Source organism: Nomascus leucogenys, chromosome 9 (assembly GCF_006542625.1).
Source record: "Nomascus leucogenys isolate Asia chromosome 9, Asia_NLE_v1, whole genome shotgun sequence".
NCBI lineage: Eukaryota > Metazoa > Chordata > Mammalia > Primates > Hylobatidae > Nomascus > Nomascus leucogenys.
Genome location: NC_044389.1, coordinates 80,897,084 through 80,910,822, shown reverse-complemented (window position 1 = coordinate 80,910,822; position 13,739 = coordinate 80,897,084). Strand labels below are relative to the sequence as shown.

The 13,739-nt window shown below is 43.2% G+C and overlaps 1 protein-coding gene across 2 annotated transcripts in view; it reads left to right on the top strand.

The window, feature by feature from the left end:
- TSPAN5 (tetraspanin 5) overlaps nt 1-13,739 on the top strand; it is a 179,473-nt gene that overhangs the window by 154,118 nt on the left and 11,616 nt on the right. The window contains exons 3-4 of one of the 2 annotated variants that reach the window (XM_030819154.1): nt 8,269-8,415; nt 13,541-13,711. In XM_030819154.1, the coding sequence (XP_030675014.1) occupies nt 8,269-8,415; nt 13,541-13,711 (318 nt within the window). The remainder of the gene's footprint in view (nt 1-8,268; nt 8,416-13,540; nt 13,712-13,739) is intronic. The other variant, XM_030819155.1, reaches the window with a different exon arrangement.

Sequence of the window (13,739 nt, the reverse complement as noted above, 5' to 3'; positions counted from 1 at the left end):
GCCTCCCGGGTTCACGCCATCCTTCTGCCTCAGCCTCCCAAGTAGCTGGGACTACGTCCACCACCACGCCTGGCTAATTTTTTGTATTTTTAGTAGAGACAGGGTTTCACCATGTTAGCCAGGATGGTCTCGATCTCCTGACCTCGTGATCCACCCGTCTCGGCCTCCCAAAGTGCTGGGATTACAGGCATGAGCCACTGCACCCGGCCAGTTGGCTGGTTTTTCATATTCTTACTGAGACATACTGTGTTCATCAAACCACTGAACAGCCAGATCTAACGGGGATAGAACATAGTTCAGCCACTGGAAGGTCACTCCAGAGTGGTGACTGACAACCAGTGTGCCAGTCAGTGCCCCAGCAACAGAGGTATCCTTGCTCCTGGTTCCATGTGCCACCATCATGGCAACACCACTGCCGTCTTACTGCAGTCACTGACTCCTCCCTGCTCTCTTCTCTGCTGCACCACTTCTCAGTACCCTAAGTTTCCACCACTCGTGGCTTCTGCCTACTCCTGGCTTCAGCTTCCTCATGGCCTCCCCCTTCTGCCTTTTCTCTCCATGTCTTAGATTATTTCCAGTTCCCCCCAAAAGAAGATCTTATTGACAAGTTAGTGACTGTCACCTCTGTTAGGCATGATCATCAGGTGTGGCCATGGCTTTCCTTAGAGGGGGTCAGGCAGGGCAAGTACCCAGAGCAAAACAGTTTCTTCTCCAGTGCAGTTGGGTTAGACACTGCTCCTGGGTGCTTCTACAGTGTCTGGTGTCTTCTTCTTGTTCTAATAATTATATTATTAATATAATAGTGATAACAGTGATGATGGCATTATACTTTTCTTGAATTCTTATTATATTCGAAGTACTTCACATCGTGTTTGGATTTACTTGGATTGTTTCCATCATCCTCATAATAACCTTAGGGTGTAGAGTACCATTTTCACAGATATAGAAATTGAGGCTTAGGCAGATGAGGTAATCTGCCTAAGATGACACAGGTAGTAAGTGCGATCTTAGGCAGGTTACTTCATCTGCCTAAGCCTCAATTTGGCTTAGGATTGGGATTCAAGACAAGCTAGTCTGTATTATAGTGTCTGTCTGTTTGTCTGTCTCCCCCATTGTCCAGGCTACCCCACTCTCTGAGTTTTGGATTTACATGGATCCCAGGAGATACTGGAGGTGAGCCACATTGGCTTAAGTACAGTTCGGGATGGTTTGTTCAGGAGGAGGTTGACTGTGGAATTCTCTCTCTGCCCCACTCTAGAGCAGGCTAGTCTAAGTGGCTGGAATATTAGAGTCTCCCTTGTACCACGATGGGTGCAAATGGATACATTGTTGCTTGTTGGCTCTCTAAACTTCTGTTATAATGCTATTGCCTCAGACATGGACCACTAATGTGTCTTATTTCTTCTTAGACATATACTGGTCTCTTTGCTAAGTTATGAGAGATGCTGTCTGGTACCTAGTGGATAATGGAAATCTCCTATTGCAGAATCATCTCTTAAAGGCTTCAAATGGATATGCCAGAGTTAGTTGTCCAAAAGCTAATTTGCAGAATGGCCAATTTGTTGAATATATTTTTTTCTTTCAACTTTTTAAATTGACTGCTATTCATTTTGTCTTTACAGCAGCACTTTATGTTATGGTCAATTTGTGTTTTGCCTCTTCTGCCTGCTGCAACAACAGCTGTAGACTTTAGAGGCAGGAGAAGAGAAGATTAAGGATCCTAAGAAGAATATTGACATAGCATATAGTCTACATATGAAGAATTCTTATGAATATATTCATTTATATCAGTTCTTACTAATAAAATCTTAATGTATTAATAAGATATATGTAGAGGAATTCTTTCCACATAGCATTCTGAATCGATCATCTTGAATATATTTTTCTCATCACCTGCAGTCTTGGTCTCTGGCTCTCTCTCTCTCTCTCATTCTGAATCTTTCTCTTTCTGCTACTACTGTTCAGAATCTCACTTTCATATGTCAACTAAAACAGATGGAAATAACTATGTGTGGCCCGTTACTCTGCTTCTCACTCATTTATCCTCGTTCCAGTTAGATTCAGCTTCATGGGATATTTGCTGATGTTATCTGCAAAGTCTAGTACCCTTGACATCTTTAGCCCCCAGGGCTTGCTATGCTTGTAGGATTCAGGTAGGAGAAGGATGAGAACTTCCTATGGAATATAGATGCCAAGCTCTGTGTGTGCACTTCTGGCGTAAACAGGTACAGAAGAGAGTAGTCGAATAACATTTTGTATTTATTTATTTACTTATTTATGTTTTATTACTTTTTGAGATGTGATTTCACTCTGTTGCCCAGGCTGGAGTGCAGTGACGTGATCGTAGCTCACTGCAGCATCCAACTCGTGGTCTCAAGTGATCTTTCTGCCTCAGCCTCCCAAGTAGCTAGGACTACAGGCACACACCAGTGCACCTGACTTATTTTTAAATTTTTTCTAGAGATGGGGGTCTTGTTTTATTGCCCAGGCTGGTGTCGAACTTCTGGTTTCAGGCAATCCCCCTACCTCGGCCTCCCAATGTATTGATTTTTTTCCGTGTTTGAGGTTTTAAAAGTTGTTATTTAAACTCAAGGGCTGAACATTCAAGTTTACAGGCAGAATTGAAGGTTAAACCTTGTTATGCATTATTTGTCAGTAACATAGACAAATCACCTAAAAGTTCCATAAAAGTTCCACGGAACTGCTCATTTCATTGATGATGCTGAATTCATAGTGAGTTAACATGAATGAGACTGTTTACACTGGCTTAATTACTACGTTGACTTGAAATATCAGCCAGCTGGGGAAAATGACCATTTAAAACCTGGCACATCCCTTTGCTCCCTATACCCACATTTTTTCCCAGCTTCGGCCGCGTGTGTGTGGGTCTGTGTGTCTATATGCATGCCTGTGTGTGCATGTTTACATGCATGGAGGACTGAAGCATAGTTTATTCAAAGATTTTGTGTTGTGCGGAACTTCGCAGATGCAAATGAAGACCCAAAGAGAACCAGCATAAGCAATCAAGGGAGCGTATCTAAGGCTCCTGGAGTGACACACAGAGCTCTAGGGCAGGCCTCAGGAACCACTGGACCAGGGATTTATAATGCTGTCTGGATTTTCCCTCCCTACTCTTGTTCTTTGTTTCTTCCTGAGCGCTGGTTTTCTGCTTCTCACTGCAGTCTGACTTTCTCCACGTGGTAAGAAATATGACATGCTGCACAAGGCCCTGGAGTTTGGCATTTTAGAGTCTCAGCCACTAGAGAAAGGTGCCTGTTCTAAATCCTGGCACTTCAGGAAGGGAATCCAGGCTTCTCAGCCCTCACCAGGCCAGCGGGATTGTATGAGATCTTGGCAGCTCTGAGGCGGGGGCCTCAGGTTCCCAGAAGACTAGGTGTCTGCTGGTGATGTTCTTGCACATTCCTAAGGATTTACCGTGAATCTGAGTGCCTGTTTTAAATTACTTGGCAGACTTAACTGTAATCTTAGATTTTTTTTTCTTACAGCTTCTTGTCAACTACAAGGTTTAATTATAATTACTGTTCAGCAGGCATATACTAGCACTTCTTACTCATCTGTCAAATTGAGCTTAATGAAATTAAAAAGTCCAGAAAGAGACCCCATCTTTAGGACAACAGAAGATTGAACAGTCAGCTCCCCATTATTTTTGTAATCCAAATCACTGTTGTCAGGATTATGTTGCCCTTTTTTTTTTTTTTTTTTTTTTTTTAGACAGAGTCTTGCTCTGTCGCCAGGCTGGAGTGCAGTGGCTCAATCTCAGCTCAGCTCACTGCAACCTCTGTCTCCTGGGTTCAAGCGATTCTCCTGCCTCAGCCTTCCGAGTAGCTGGGACTATAGGCACGCACCACCACGCCCAGCTCATTTTTGTATTTTTAGTTGAGACAGGGTTTCACTGTGTTGGCCGGGATGGTCTCAATCTCTTGACCTCATGATCTGCCCACCTTGGCCTCCCAATCCCTCCGTGTAGTCAAAAGCAGTAAAACTGCTGCTCTTCAGCAAATGTTGGGAAATTGTGCATAGATGAAAGAATAAGTCTGTTTTTCTCTCCTGCTAGGTAAGTAAGCCTAATCCCAAGAGGAGAAAATACTGGCCATTGGGCATTACTTCCACATTCACTTCTTGTGTTTCAAGATTTGAGGTAGTGACGATGGTTAATAATATATTCTTGAAAAATGGTTTGTGGATGTAAAGTGTTCTCACCACAAAAATGATAACTATGTGAGGTAATGCGCATGCTAACTAGCCAGATTTAGTCATTCCACTATTTATACATACACGCACCTCAAAACATGGACATGTACAATACATGCAATTTTTTTTTTTTCCTGAGACAGAGGCTCGCTCTGTCGCCCAGGCTGGAGTGCAGTGGCACGGTATCGGCTCACTGCAAGCTCCGCCTCCCGGGTTCAGGCCATCCTCCTGCCTCAGCCTCCCGAGCAGCTGGAACTACAGGCGCGTGCCGCCACGCCCGGCTAATTTTTTGCATTTTTAGTAGAGGCGGGGTTTCACCGTGTTAGCCAGGATGGTCTCGATTTCCTGACCTTGTGATCTGCCCGCCTCGGCTTCCCAAAGTGTTGGGATTACAGGCGTGAGCCATCGCGCCCGGCCAATACATACAATTTTATGTCCATTTCAGTTTTTTAAAATTTTAAAATAATTTTAAATAAATAGATAAAGGATATATTCACCCAGGAAAAAAAAAGATTTGAATTAGTTTTCAACTGATAACTACGTGGGTATATTCTGAATCCATTAAAAATAAAGTTCTTGGTAGTCTTTCCTATGTTTTGTGGGAGATTAGTTCCCCCCAGCACTCTGCAGTATCTGTTTGCAGCTCTGTCTTTGCCAGAATTTAGGATTAAATAAGTAGAGTCTGCAGTCCAGCTCAGCCCCCCAAATGATTGTTGTTTCCTTGGAAACAGTTGAAGGCCTCTCAATTAAAACTGCCTCTGAAGGCTGGAGAGAGTAAGTATTAAAATGAGTTTGTCTGAGAAGCCAATTTTCATCCTCCGAATTAAACCCAGAGAGTGCAAATGATCTAGGAATCTCCTGACAGTTGGGATCATACTTCTTTGTCTTTGGGGGAGGGATTATTTTGATATTTCGGGCATAGGTATCTTTGCTAGCTTGTTGCTTGCTTTGCCGAGTTGCTTGGATCATTGTCTTTGTTACCCACTGAGCTCTTTATGTACAACCGTGGATCATGGGCGAGGGTTTGGGAGCAATCTGATCTTTGTTCAGACTTGTGAGCTGCAACTAAAGAGCCCATTAAAAATGGATGAAATCATAGAACAGTCTTAAAGTTGAAAGGAATCTTAAAGGTCATTAAGGCCTGATTTCCCATCCACTTTGGTAATCTTTCCTAGAATGCTGTTGACAAAGGTTCACAGCATCAGCTCCCCTGTTGGGGAATCCCGTGTTTCTCAGGGCAGCCTTCTTTTGGTGAGTGTTATAGCTCTATTCAGCTCGATTAGGATGAACCCTGGGCACTTAGCCCACGCAAGAACAATGGCAAGCCTCTAGCCCGATTGGAAGCGGCAGTGGGCGCCTCGCTGTATCAGGAGCACAGCGGACACCATGCCAGATCCGGAGGGGTGGAAGTCAGCGGTGGCGTCTACAACGATGGCAATCAGCAGTGGTGGACGGCGAGTGAAAGCTCAGTTCGAACCAGAACAAACAAAGACCAGAGAGTGTGCAGTTTCAATATTTAATAGAGTGAAAACAGAGCTCCTGTACAACGGGAGGCGACCCAAAGGGGGTTGCCCACTCCCTGCTCGAATGCCCGAGTTTATATCCCCATCATTGTCCCTCCCCCTGTGCTCTCAGGCGATATGTGATTTGACTGTTTCTTTACCTCCTGCTTTAGCCTAATTTCTATTTTAGTGAGCCCTCTTTACTACCTAATTGGTTGGGTGTGAGCTGAGTAGTTTCAAGCCCCGTGTCTAAAAGTGGGTGTGGTCACCTTTCCCAGCTAGGCTTAGGAATTCTTAGTCCGCCTAGGAAATCCAGCTAGTCCTGTCTCTCAGTATTAGAAATGCCTCTTTATGATGGAACTGACATTTCTCTCTATCAATTCTGCTACTGCTACCTCTTCTTTCTGGTGCCAAGTTAACTGTGTCTTCTTCTCCCATAATTAAACTTAAAGTCTTTTAAGAATGTTTTCATGTATCCCCAAAGTCTTCTCTCTCTTCCCATGACTGACAAGATCCATAACATGAAAACTTCAGGTACTAACATCTGTGATTAAAGGCATTGTCAGGGGAGAGGCTGGTTTCCTAACAACCCTGGGCCTTTAGCACTGTTGCTTGGATTTTTTATTTTAAGTTTATTTTTGTAGAGAAAGGGTCTCACTATACTGCCCAGGCTGGTCTCAAACTCCTGGCCTCAAGCGATCCTCCCACTTCAGCCTCCCAAAGTGTTGGGATTACAGGTGTGAGCCACTCCACCCAGCCTGTTGCTTGGATTTTGTCCGACTTCTCTGGCAAGTTTTTTCTCAGCGTCATTTGTATAGGTGGAGAATTTGGTTTGAGCATTTCTGTGTTTTCTTTCAACCTTTTCCCCCAGAGTAAATATTCATAGTTCACTGCTTGGAAACCCAAGAAACAAAATTGGATCAAACCTTTGGTCTATGTAGACTTGTGAAGGGTGTGGTTGCCTTCTTTGATGTCACCTCAGAAGTTAATGAATCCACCCTCAATCCTAATTGCTTTAATAGCCTTTCATCCATTTGTCTGTGACATTAAACCTTAGACTTTTTAAAATTAGGTTTCAGTTTTACATTTTAAGAGTTCTTTATTCTCCATATGCATTCTGTTCTTAATATCCTATTATTGTTCGTAAGTTGACACCCCCCTAAAGGAAGAAACAGAAAAATAGAACAAACGAAATATGCTTCTCCAAATGTTCCTACCTACAACCTTTAAATGGATTAAAATTTAAAACCCCTAAGTTCAGATGTTGATTAGTGCTGACTGGGAAGTACTGGGAAGTACTGGGAAGCAAGTGTGTAGCCCCTGCTTGGTACCGAAATAGACATTGTGTACTGGTTTCAAAGAAGCGATGGCGTCTTTCACCTTCAGCTCGTCACCAAACTGCTCTGAGTTCCATTTTCCTTGAGTATAAAATCAGATGATTGCTTCCTGCTCTTACAGGTTATTGGGAGTGCTTTGAAAACAATTTTTTTTTATTATTATTAAGGCTTTACAGCAAACTATACTGTGATGCTCTGGAGGTACTTTGATTTGAGAGTACAAAACAACTTCAATAAAATTAAAATATTGGTGATATTGGCTGTTTAAGGCCCAGGGTCCGTTTGGTGTTCTTGTGGCAGAAGAATAAGAGTTGAAAGTGAGGAAGTAACCTTTGATTTGTAAATCATTTAAATTTCAACTCAAAGGAAGGGGGTAAGAAATATCCCAACAGCAAGCCGCAGAACAGCCACCAGAGCAAACCACACAAGGCTTTTGGGATCTCAGCCTAATAAAGGTCTCCTAAGGAGCTCAAGAGTAGATCCTAAGGTACGATTTTTTTCTTGGAAAAAAAAAACAAAAACAAAACTTGTAGGTGTTTGTAGCCGGGACCAGGTGCTGTGTTAATTTTCAGCTTCTAGCTCAACCCTATTTCCTGAGAAATGCCAAGGGCTTTGCAATAGGCATTTGTCTAACTTCTGCGTGAACTGGGTCTTATAGAAGATGACCTACCCCCTCTCTGGGGGTCAGGGGGTGTGTGTGTTTTTTATACATCTGTCTTTTTTTGTTTGTTTGTTTTTACTGAAGACCACTTATATTTGCAGACATTGAAACCAAAGGTGGTAACACCATGTCTTCTCCATACAGGGTCTAATGACAGTTTCTTGGGCTCTTCTTTTCTTTTTTCTTTTTTTTGCTACATATAGTTTTCCCAAAAATATGAACACATTTAGACGTTGGAAAGAAGGCAGTTTCCCTCCCTCCTTCCCTCCATCCCCTCTCCCTCCCTCCCTTCCTCCTCCCTTCCCCCTTCCTCCCTTCCTCCCTTTTCTTTGTTTCTCTCTTTTCTCTTTCTCTCTCTCTCTCTTTCTTTCTCACTCTTTCTTTCTCTTTCTCTCTCTCTCTCTTTCCTCTCTTGAGTATTAATCACATACCTGATAATCAGATGCCCTCTGAAGGTTTTCTCTGGGAGGGGAAAGGACAAATGCGATAATCTTTCCATGTTGGAAAACTGACTCCACATCCCGGTGCCTTGTTGTGTGTTCTTTTCTGCTCCCAGGGAGTTCTGTCCAACATCTCTTCCATCACCGATCTCGGCGGCTTTGACCCAGTTTGGCTCTTCCTTGTGGTGGGAGGAGTGATGTTCATTTTGGGATTTGCAGGGTGCATTGGAGCGCTACGGGAAAACACTTTCCTTCTCAAGTTTGTAAGTATTCCACTCTCTACTCTCAGATTGAGAGCCAAAACTTTACCTTCCATCAGGAGGTCACCCTATCTACAGGCAAGACAGTGAGCTGTACCAAAGGCACTGGCAAAAGTAGGGCCCAGGTCATTATTTTCTTTTGAGAGAGCTCTCAAGCCCTGATTCCCAGTTGTGCTTCCTTATTAAGTACACCACCACCCCCACCGCCCCACCATGCCATCCATGGAGGTTTTGTGCATATATATCACAGACTTGGATTCCATTCCCTAAGATATCTTTAGGACTAAGGTAGGTATATATATGTATTTATATTTTCTTCTAAGTGATTCCTTCCCACTGTTTTAATGCACATAGTAAGTGGGGAGCTGTGCAGGCCGTTGGTTTGGAGAAACCAGGCAAAAGCACAGTGACTGCACCCATTAACTCGTCATTTAGTAGTTGCAGTGAGCTGAGATCACGCCATTGCACTCCAGCCTGGGCAACAAGAGCAAAACTCCATCTCAAAAAAAAAAAAAAGTTGCCTCCTTAGAACATAAATCATTGTAATTGGAACTTTGGAAGTAATAAGGTAACTAGAATGATGAATAAAGCAGTTGGGGAGTTTCAAAAAAAAAAAAAAAGCACAGTGACTGTGGCCTGTCCAGATTAAATCTGTTAAGCAGTAGGTTTTGCTAAATATGGAGAAACAGTAAAAGGTAAAGCTTCTTTGTCCTTAGCTGGTACAAAGTTCTCCTTTGTAATTTTTAGATGTGGTGTGGTTGGTGTAATCACTGTCTGAGTGAATGTAGAGGAGAGGTTTCACCAGGGGGTTCACTGGTATTTAAAATTAAAATAGAGAATGAAAAGTGAAAGCCTTTGCGTTGGAGACTCCTTTCAAAGGAGAAGAAAATGGCATGTGCCATTTATGTATCTTATATAGGGTTGTTGAATGTAGCCAAATGTGCCTGTCAGCATGGAGCTTGGCACTCTGGTGGGCGTCTGAATCATAGCTCTCTATACAAAGCATCCATTCCCCTTTCTAAGAACAGAGAAAGGATCCAAAGCACCCACCTTCGTTTGCTGAGGAAGGATGGTGGAGATTTCTAGAGAACAGTTGTAGTGTAGTATTTCCTGTTACCACAGTTATTCCCAACTTTTATTGACACATCATCATCCAGGGACATTTTCATTAAAAAAAAAAAGCATATCCAAGAAGTAGCCCAATAGTCATGTAATGTGTGATTCTCTTCCCCAGCATTTCTGCCACATCATCCTCCAGTGTCTTTTCTTAAACATCCCTGAGAAGAGGGTACACGCTGTGCCCCACCCAGGGCAGCCCATTTCTGAGCACCTGTGGCTCGGAGAAGCTTTTGGAGGCTATTTAACCTGAAAATTAGCATGACTTATTCTTTTTTTTTTTTTTTTTTTGAGACAGAGTCTGGCTCTGTCCCCCAGGATGGAGTGCAGTGGCACCATCTCGGCTCACTGCAAGCTCCACCTCCCGGGTTCACGCCATTCTCCTGCCTCAGCGTCCCGAGTAGCTGGGACTACAGGTTCCCGCCACCACGCCCTGCTAATTTTTTTGTATTTTTAGTGGAGACAGGGTTTCACTATGTTGGCCAGGATGGTCTCGAACTCCTGACCTTGTGATCTGCCCACCTCGGCCTCCCAAAGTGCTAGGATTACAGGCTTGAGCCACCGCGCCCGGCCAGCATGACTTATTCTAACAAGGAAAACCGAGGGGTACCTGGTCTTACAGATAAGTTCACAAGCAGCTGGTTCTCTCTTGTGGATACATGGGACCACAGTGGCTGTAGCTAGTTTCCTAAGACTCCATCTGCCTTATCTGCCAGATCCCTCCTTTGCTACAGACACACACACACACACACGCACACGCACACACACATACACACACACAGAGTCTCTCTCTCTCTCTGTCTCTGTCTCTCTCCCTCCCTTTCTCATACACACACAACCAAATGCTTCATTCTTCACCTAGTCAGAAACCTGCGGAGCCCCCAGGAGAGCTCTGTCCCTGATCTCCACCTGCCAACCTACCAGTCTTCTTGGCATGAGGCATCTCAGTGCTCCAGTGCTCAGCTCACCTTGCCAGCTTTCCTGTAGCCTGATTGGGTCCTGGTCATACTCATCTGTTGCCACTATTTTAGCAATTTCGGCCTCCATGCCCCAAAATGTGGGATCCTTTTTTTTTTTTTAGATGAAGTTTCACTCTTGTTGCCCAGGCTGGAGTGCAATGGTGTGATCTTGGCTCACTGCAACGTCTGCCTCCTGGATTCAAGCGATTCTCCTGCCTCAGCCTCCCGAGTAGCTGGGATTACAGGAGCCTACCACCATGCCTGGCTGATTTTTTTATTTTTAGTAGAGATGGGGTTTCACCATGTTGGCCAGGCTGGTCTCAAACTGCTGACCTCAGGTGATCCACCCTCCTCGGCCTCCCAAAGTGCTGGGATTACAGGCGTGAGCCACCACGCCTGGCTGGGATCCTCTGAATTGTATTTTTTTTTTTTTTTTTTTAGTAGAGATGGGGTTTCACCATGTTGGCCAGGCTGGTCTTGAACTCCGGACCTCAAGTGATCCACCTGGCTCAGCCTCCCAGAGTGCTGGGATTACAGGCATGAGCCACTGCACCTGCTCAGTCCCCTTGTGATTTACTTTAATATAGTTTCATTTATAGTGGTGGGCCCTTTAATATAGTTTATCATTCCTTATAGTTGAAGAGTCCATTGTTAACTGAATAGGCAGAAAACTACACATTTCTCTAAATCAGCACCTTAATTTATAAAGTCTCATGTTGGAAATGAAGAGAATTGCGTTGTTTCTTGGCTTTTAAGACTTGGAAAATATCTTAAATGGCCTCTCTCCATTTAGGACAAACAATAAAAACTGGCCTGGAATAATCTTCGAACAGGAGGTATGAGATAAGTAGTAAGTAAACGTCCACAGGACTCCAAATAACTCTAAAGATCTGATGCCCCTAGGAGAATTGTTGAGGGAAAATCTAGGAACTAAGATACTACAAAATGGAAATAGACCTTCTTGGTTGACCGAGGCTCTAGGATGAAGCCTGTGAGTCAGTCTCTAAACCTTTGGAAATAGAGGAAATTAGCTCAACAGGGCCTGGGGCATGTAGGTATCCGCCAAATATTTTATATGAATTGAATTTGGACTCAATTTTTGGTATTGTATATTATGTAACATGAAGAGAAAATTTACCAGGGGAACTGGAAAATGCACTTAACCTTTATGGAGATGAGAACAAAAACTGAATTAAAATCTTTCCCTGACTTGGTGTTTCCTGTGTATGTCACGCATGCTAGCTATAATTTTGTCATTTCTGTACTATGATAATTCATAATTCATATTTACATACTTAAGGTGGGGCCTAATACAGGGCAGGGAGTTATTTACACTGTAGGGTAGGCATTGAGCAGATGTGGTGTGATATTTTTTCTGTTCATTTTTCTAGATTGGGGAAAGTTTAAATTGAAATTATTGGCATCACTGATGATAATTAAGAACCGTTTATATTCCATTTCTGGCGAATTCATGAAGGATATATAACCAGGAACTCTAGGGAAACCTGAAGGGCTGAGCTGGAGGGTCTAGAATTGGGGCCTTAACCTGGGAGTCCAAAAACTTTGCCAAACACTTATTTCCACCTTCCACCCCTCCTCCCGTGCCCACCCTCACAGAGCAGTACTTGGCACCCTAGACAAATACTGCCAGATCTACAGACATCTCACGTCTGCAGATACCCACTCCCTGCCTAGCCTCCCTAATCACATAAGACTGGGACATCTTTGAAGGCAAGGGGTATGTTCTTACTCATCCTTGTTTCTGCAAAGCCCAGCCACCTCAGGGCCTGACCCATTGTGGGTCATTCAGTAGATGTTTGCTGAATGAATAAACGCTTTTTGTCTTTTGTTCTTTTAATGAGTAACTGTTGTTTCCTTTGCACCCCTCCCCAGTACATTTTTATCTTGGCTGGCAGCTCCTTGTCTGCTTGCTGAAGATAGAACCGCAGACCACATGAGCATCCCCTGCCTCCTCAGCTGCTCACTGTTCTGCACGTGGCCTTCAGGACCTCTGCCCAGCAGTTATGGCCCCATGTCACCCTCTCTGCTGTTGTCACCAGAAATTTACCCACAGTGTACCCTCTGGTCCTTCACAACTCATTTCTCATAATCTGTTTTAACAACAAAGTTTGAGAAGGTTAAGAATACAGGATGGTAGGAGGTGGAAAAAACAGGGGGCGTGAGCAGTAAGTCGATATGACTAAGCTGAGACTCTTCTGAGTCTTCTAGATGGAAGGGGAATTTCTCCAGAGTTACGGGCAGTTACCACATTGCCTCATGGTCTTGAGCCCCTCTTTTAAAACCCTTGTTGTCTACATTAAGCGGAAGTCTCCCCTTGGCTGCATTTTGATGTCACTTAAAATGTCACTGGGGCCCATGCTTCCTAGAGGAAGGCAAGCACAGCTAGCATTCCCAGGAAAGCCCTCAACTCAGGGGTTTCATTTTGTTTTTATGATGGGAAATAACTTTCATTTCACAGTCACTGCCCACCCCACTACTTCCTCTTTGACCCCTTCATCTAAGATGAGCACATCTGTTATTTTACCCTGTATAGCAGGTGCAAAAGAGAATTAAAATGGTGTCTGAATCCATAAAAGGAATATATTGCATAGAGAATCAAGGTCACAGTAACAAATGACAGGCAATCTTAAAATATTGGAATAATCTATCTTTCAAGTTACAGAAGCTTACTAGAGATAGGGGCAGGTCATTGTTACAAGCATCTGGCAGTACATTAATCATGAGAAATTAATTAGACCTTAATGTGGGTCTAATGAGAAATTCTTATTATCCATGTTTGCTTATGGGCTTTGTTGGTTAATTATCAAATGGAACACTAGAGACCCTAAAATGTGATTATGAAATGATTTTTAAAAGTCCTTTCTTGGAGTGTAATATTCTATTAATGAATCAGCAGAAACTGAAGATTATCTGCTTTGGAGATGTGTAACAATCCAATGTAATTACAAACCTGTTTAGAGAGGAACCATTTAGCTATATATGATCAAAATAGCCCTTTTAACTGTTCTCTGTGTATATGTCCTTTGTCTTAGTTTTCTGTGTTCCTGGGAATTATTTTCTTCCTGGAGCTCACTGCCGGAGTTCTAGCATTTGTTTTCAAAGACTGGATCAAAGACCAGCTGTATTTCTTTATAAACAACAACATCAGAGCATATCGGGATGACATTGATTTGCAAAACCTCATAGACTTCACCCAGGAATATGTAAGTTTAAAGTGGTTTGTTTTCAAGT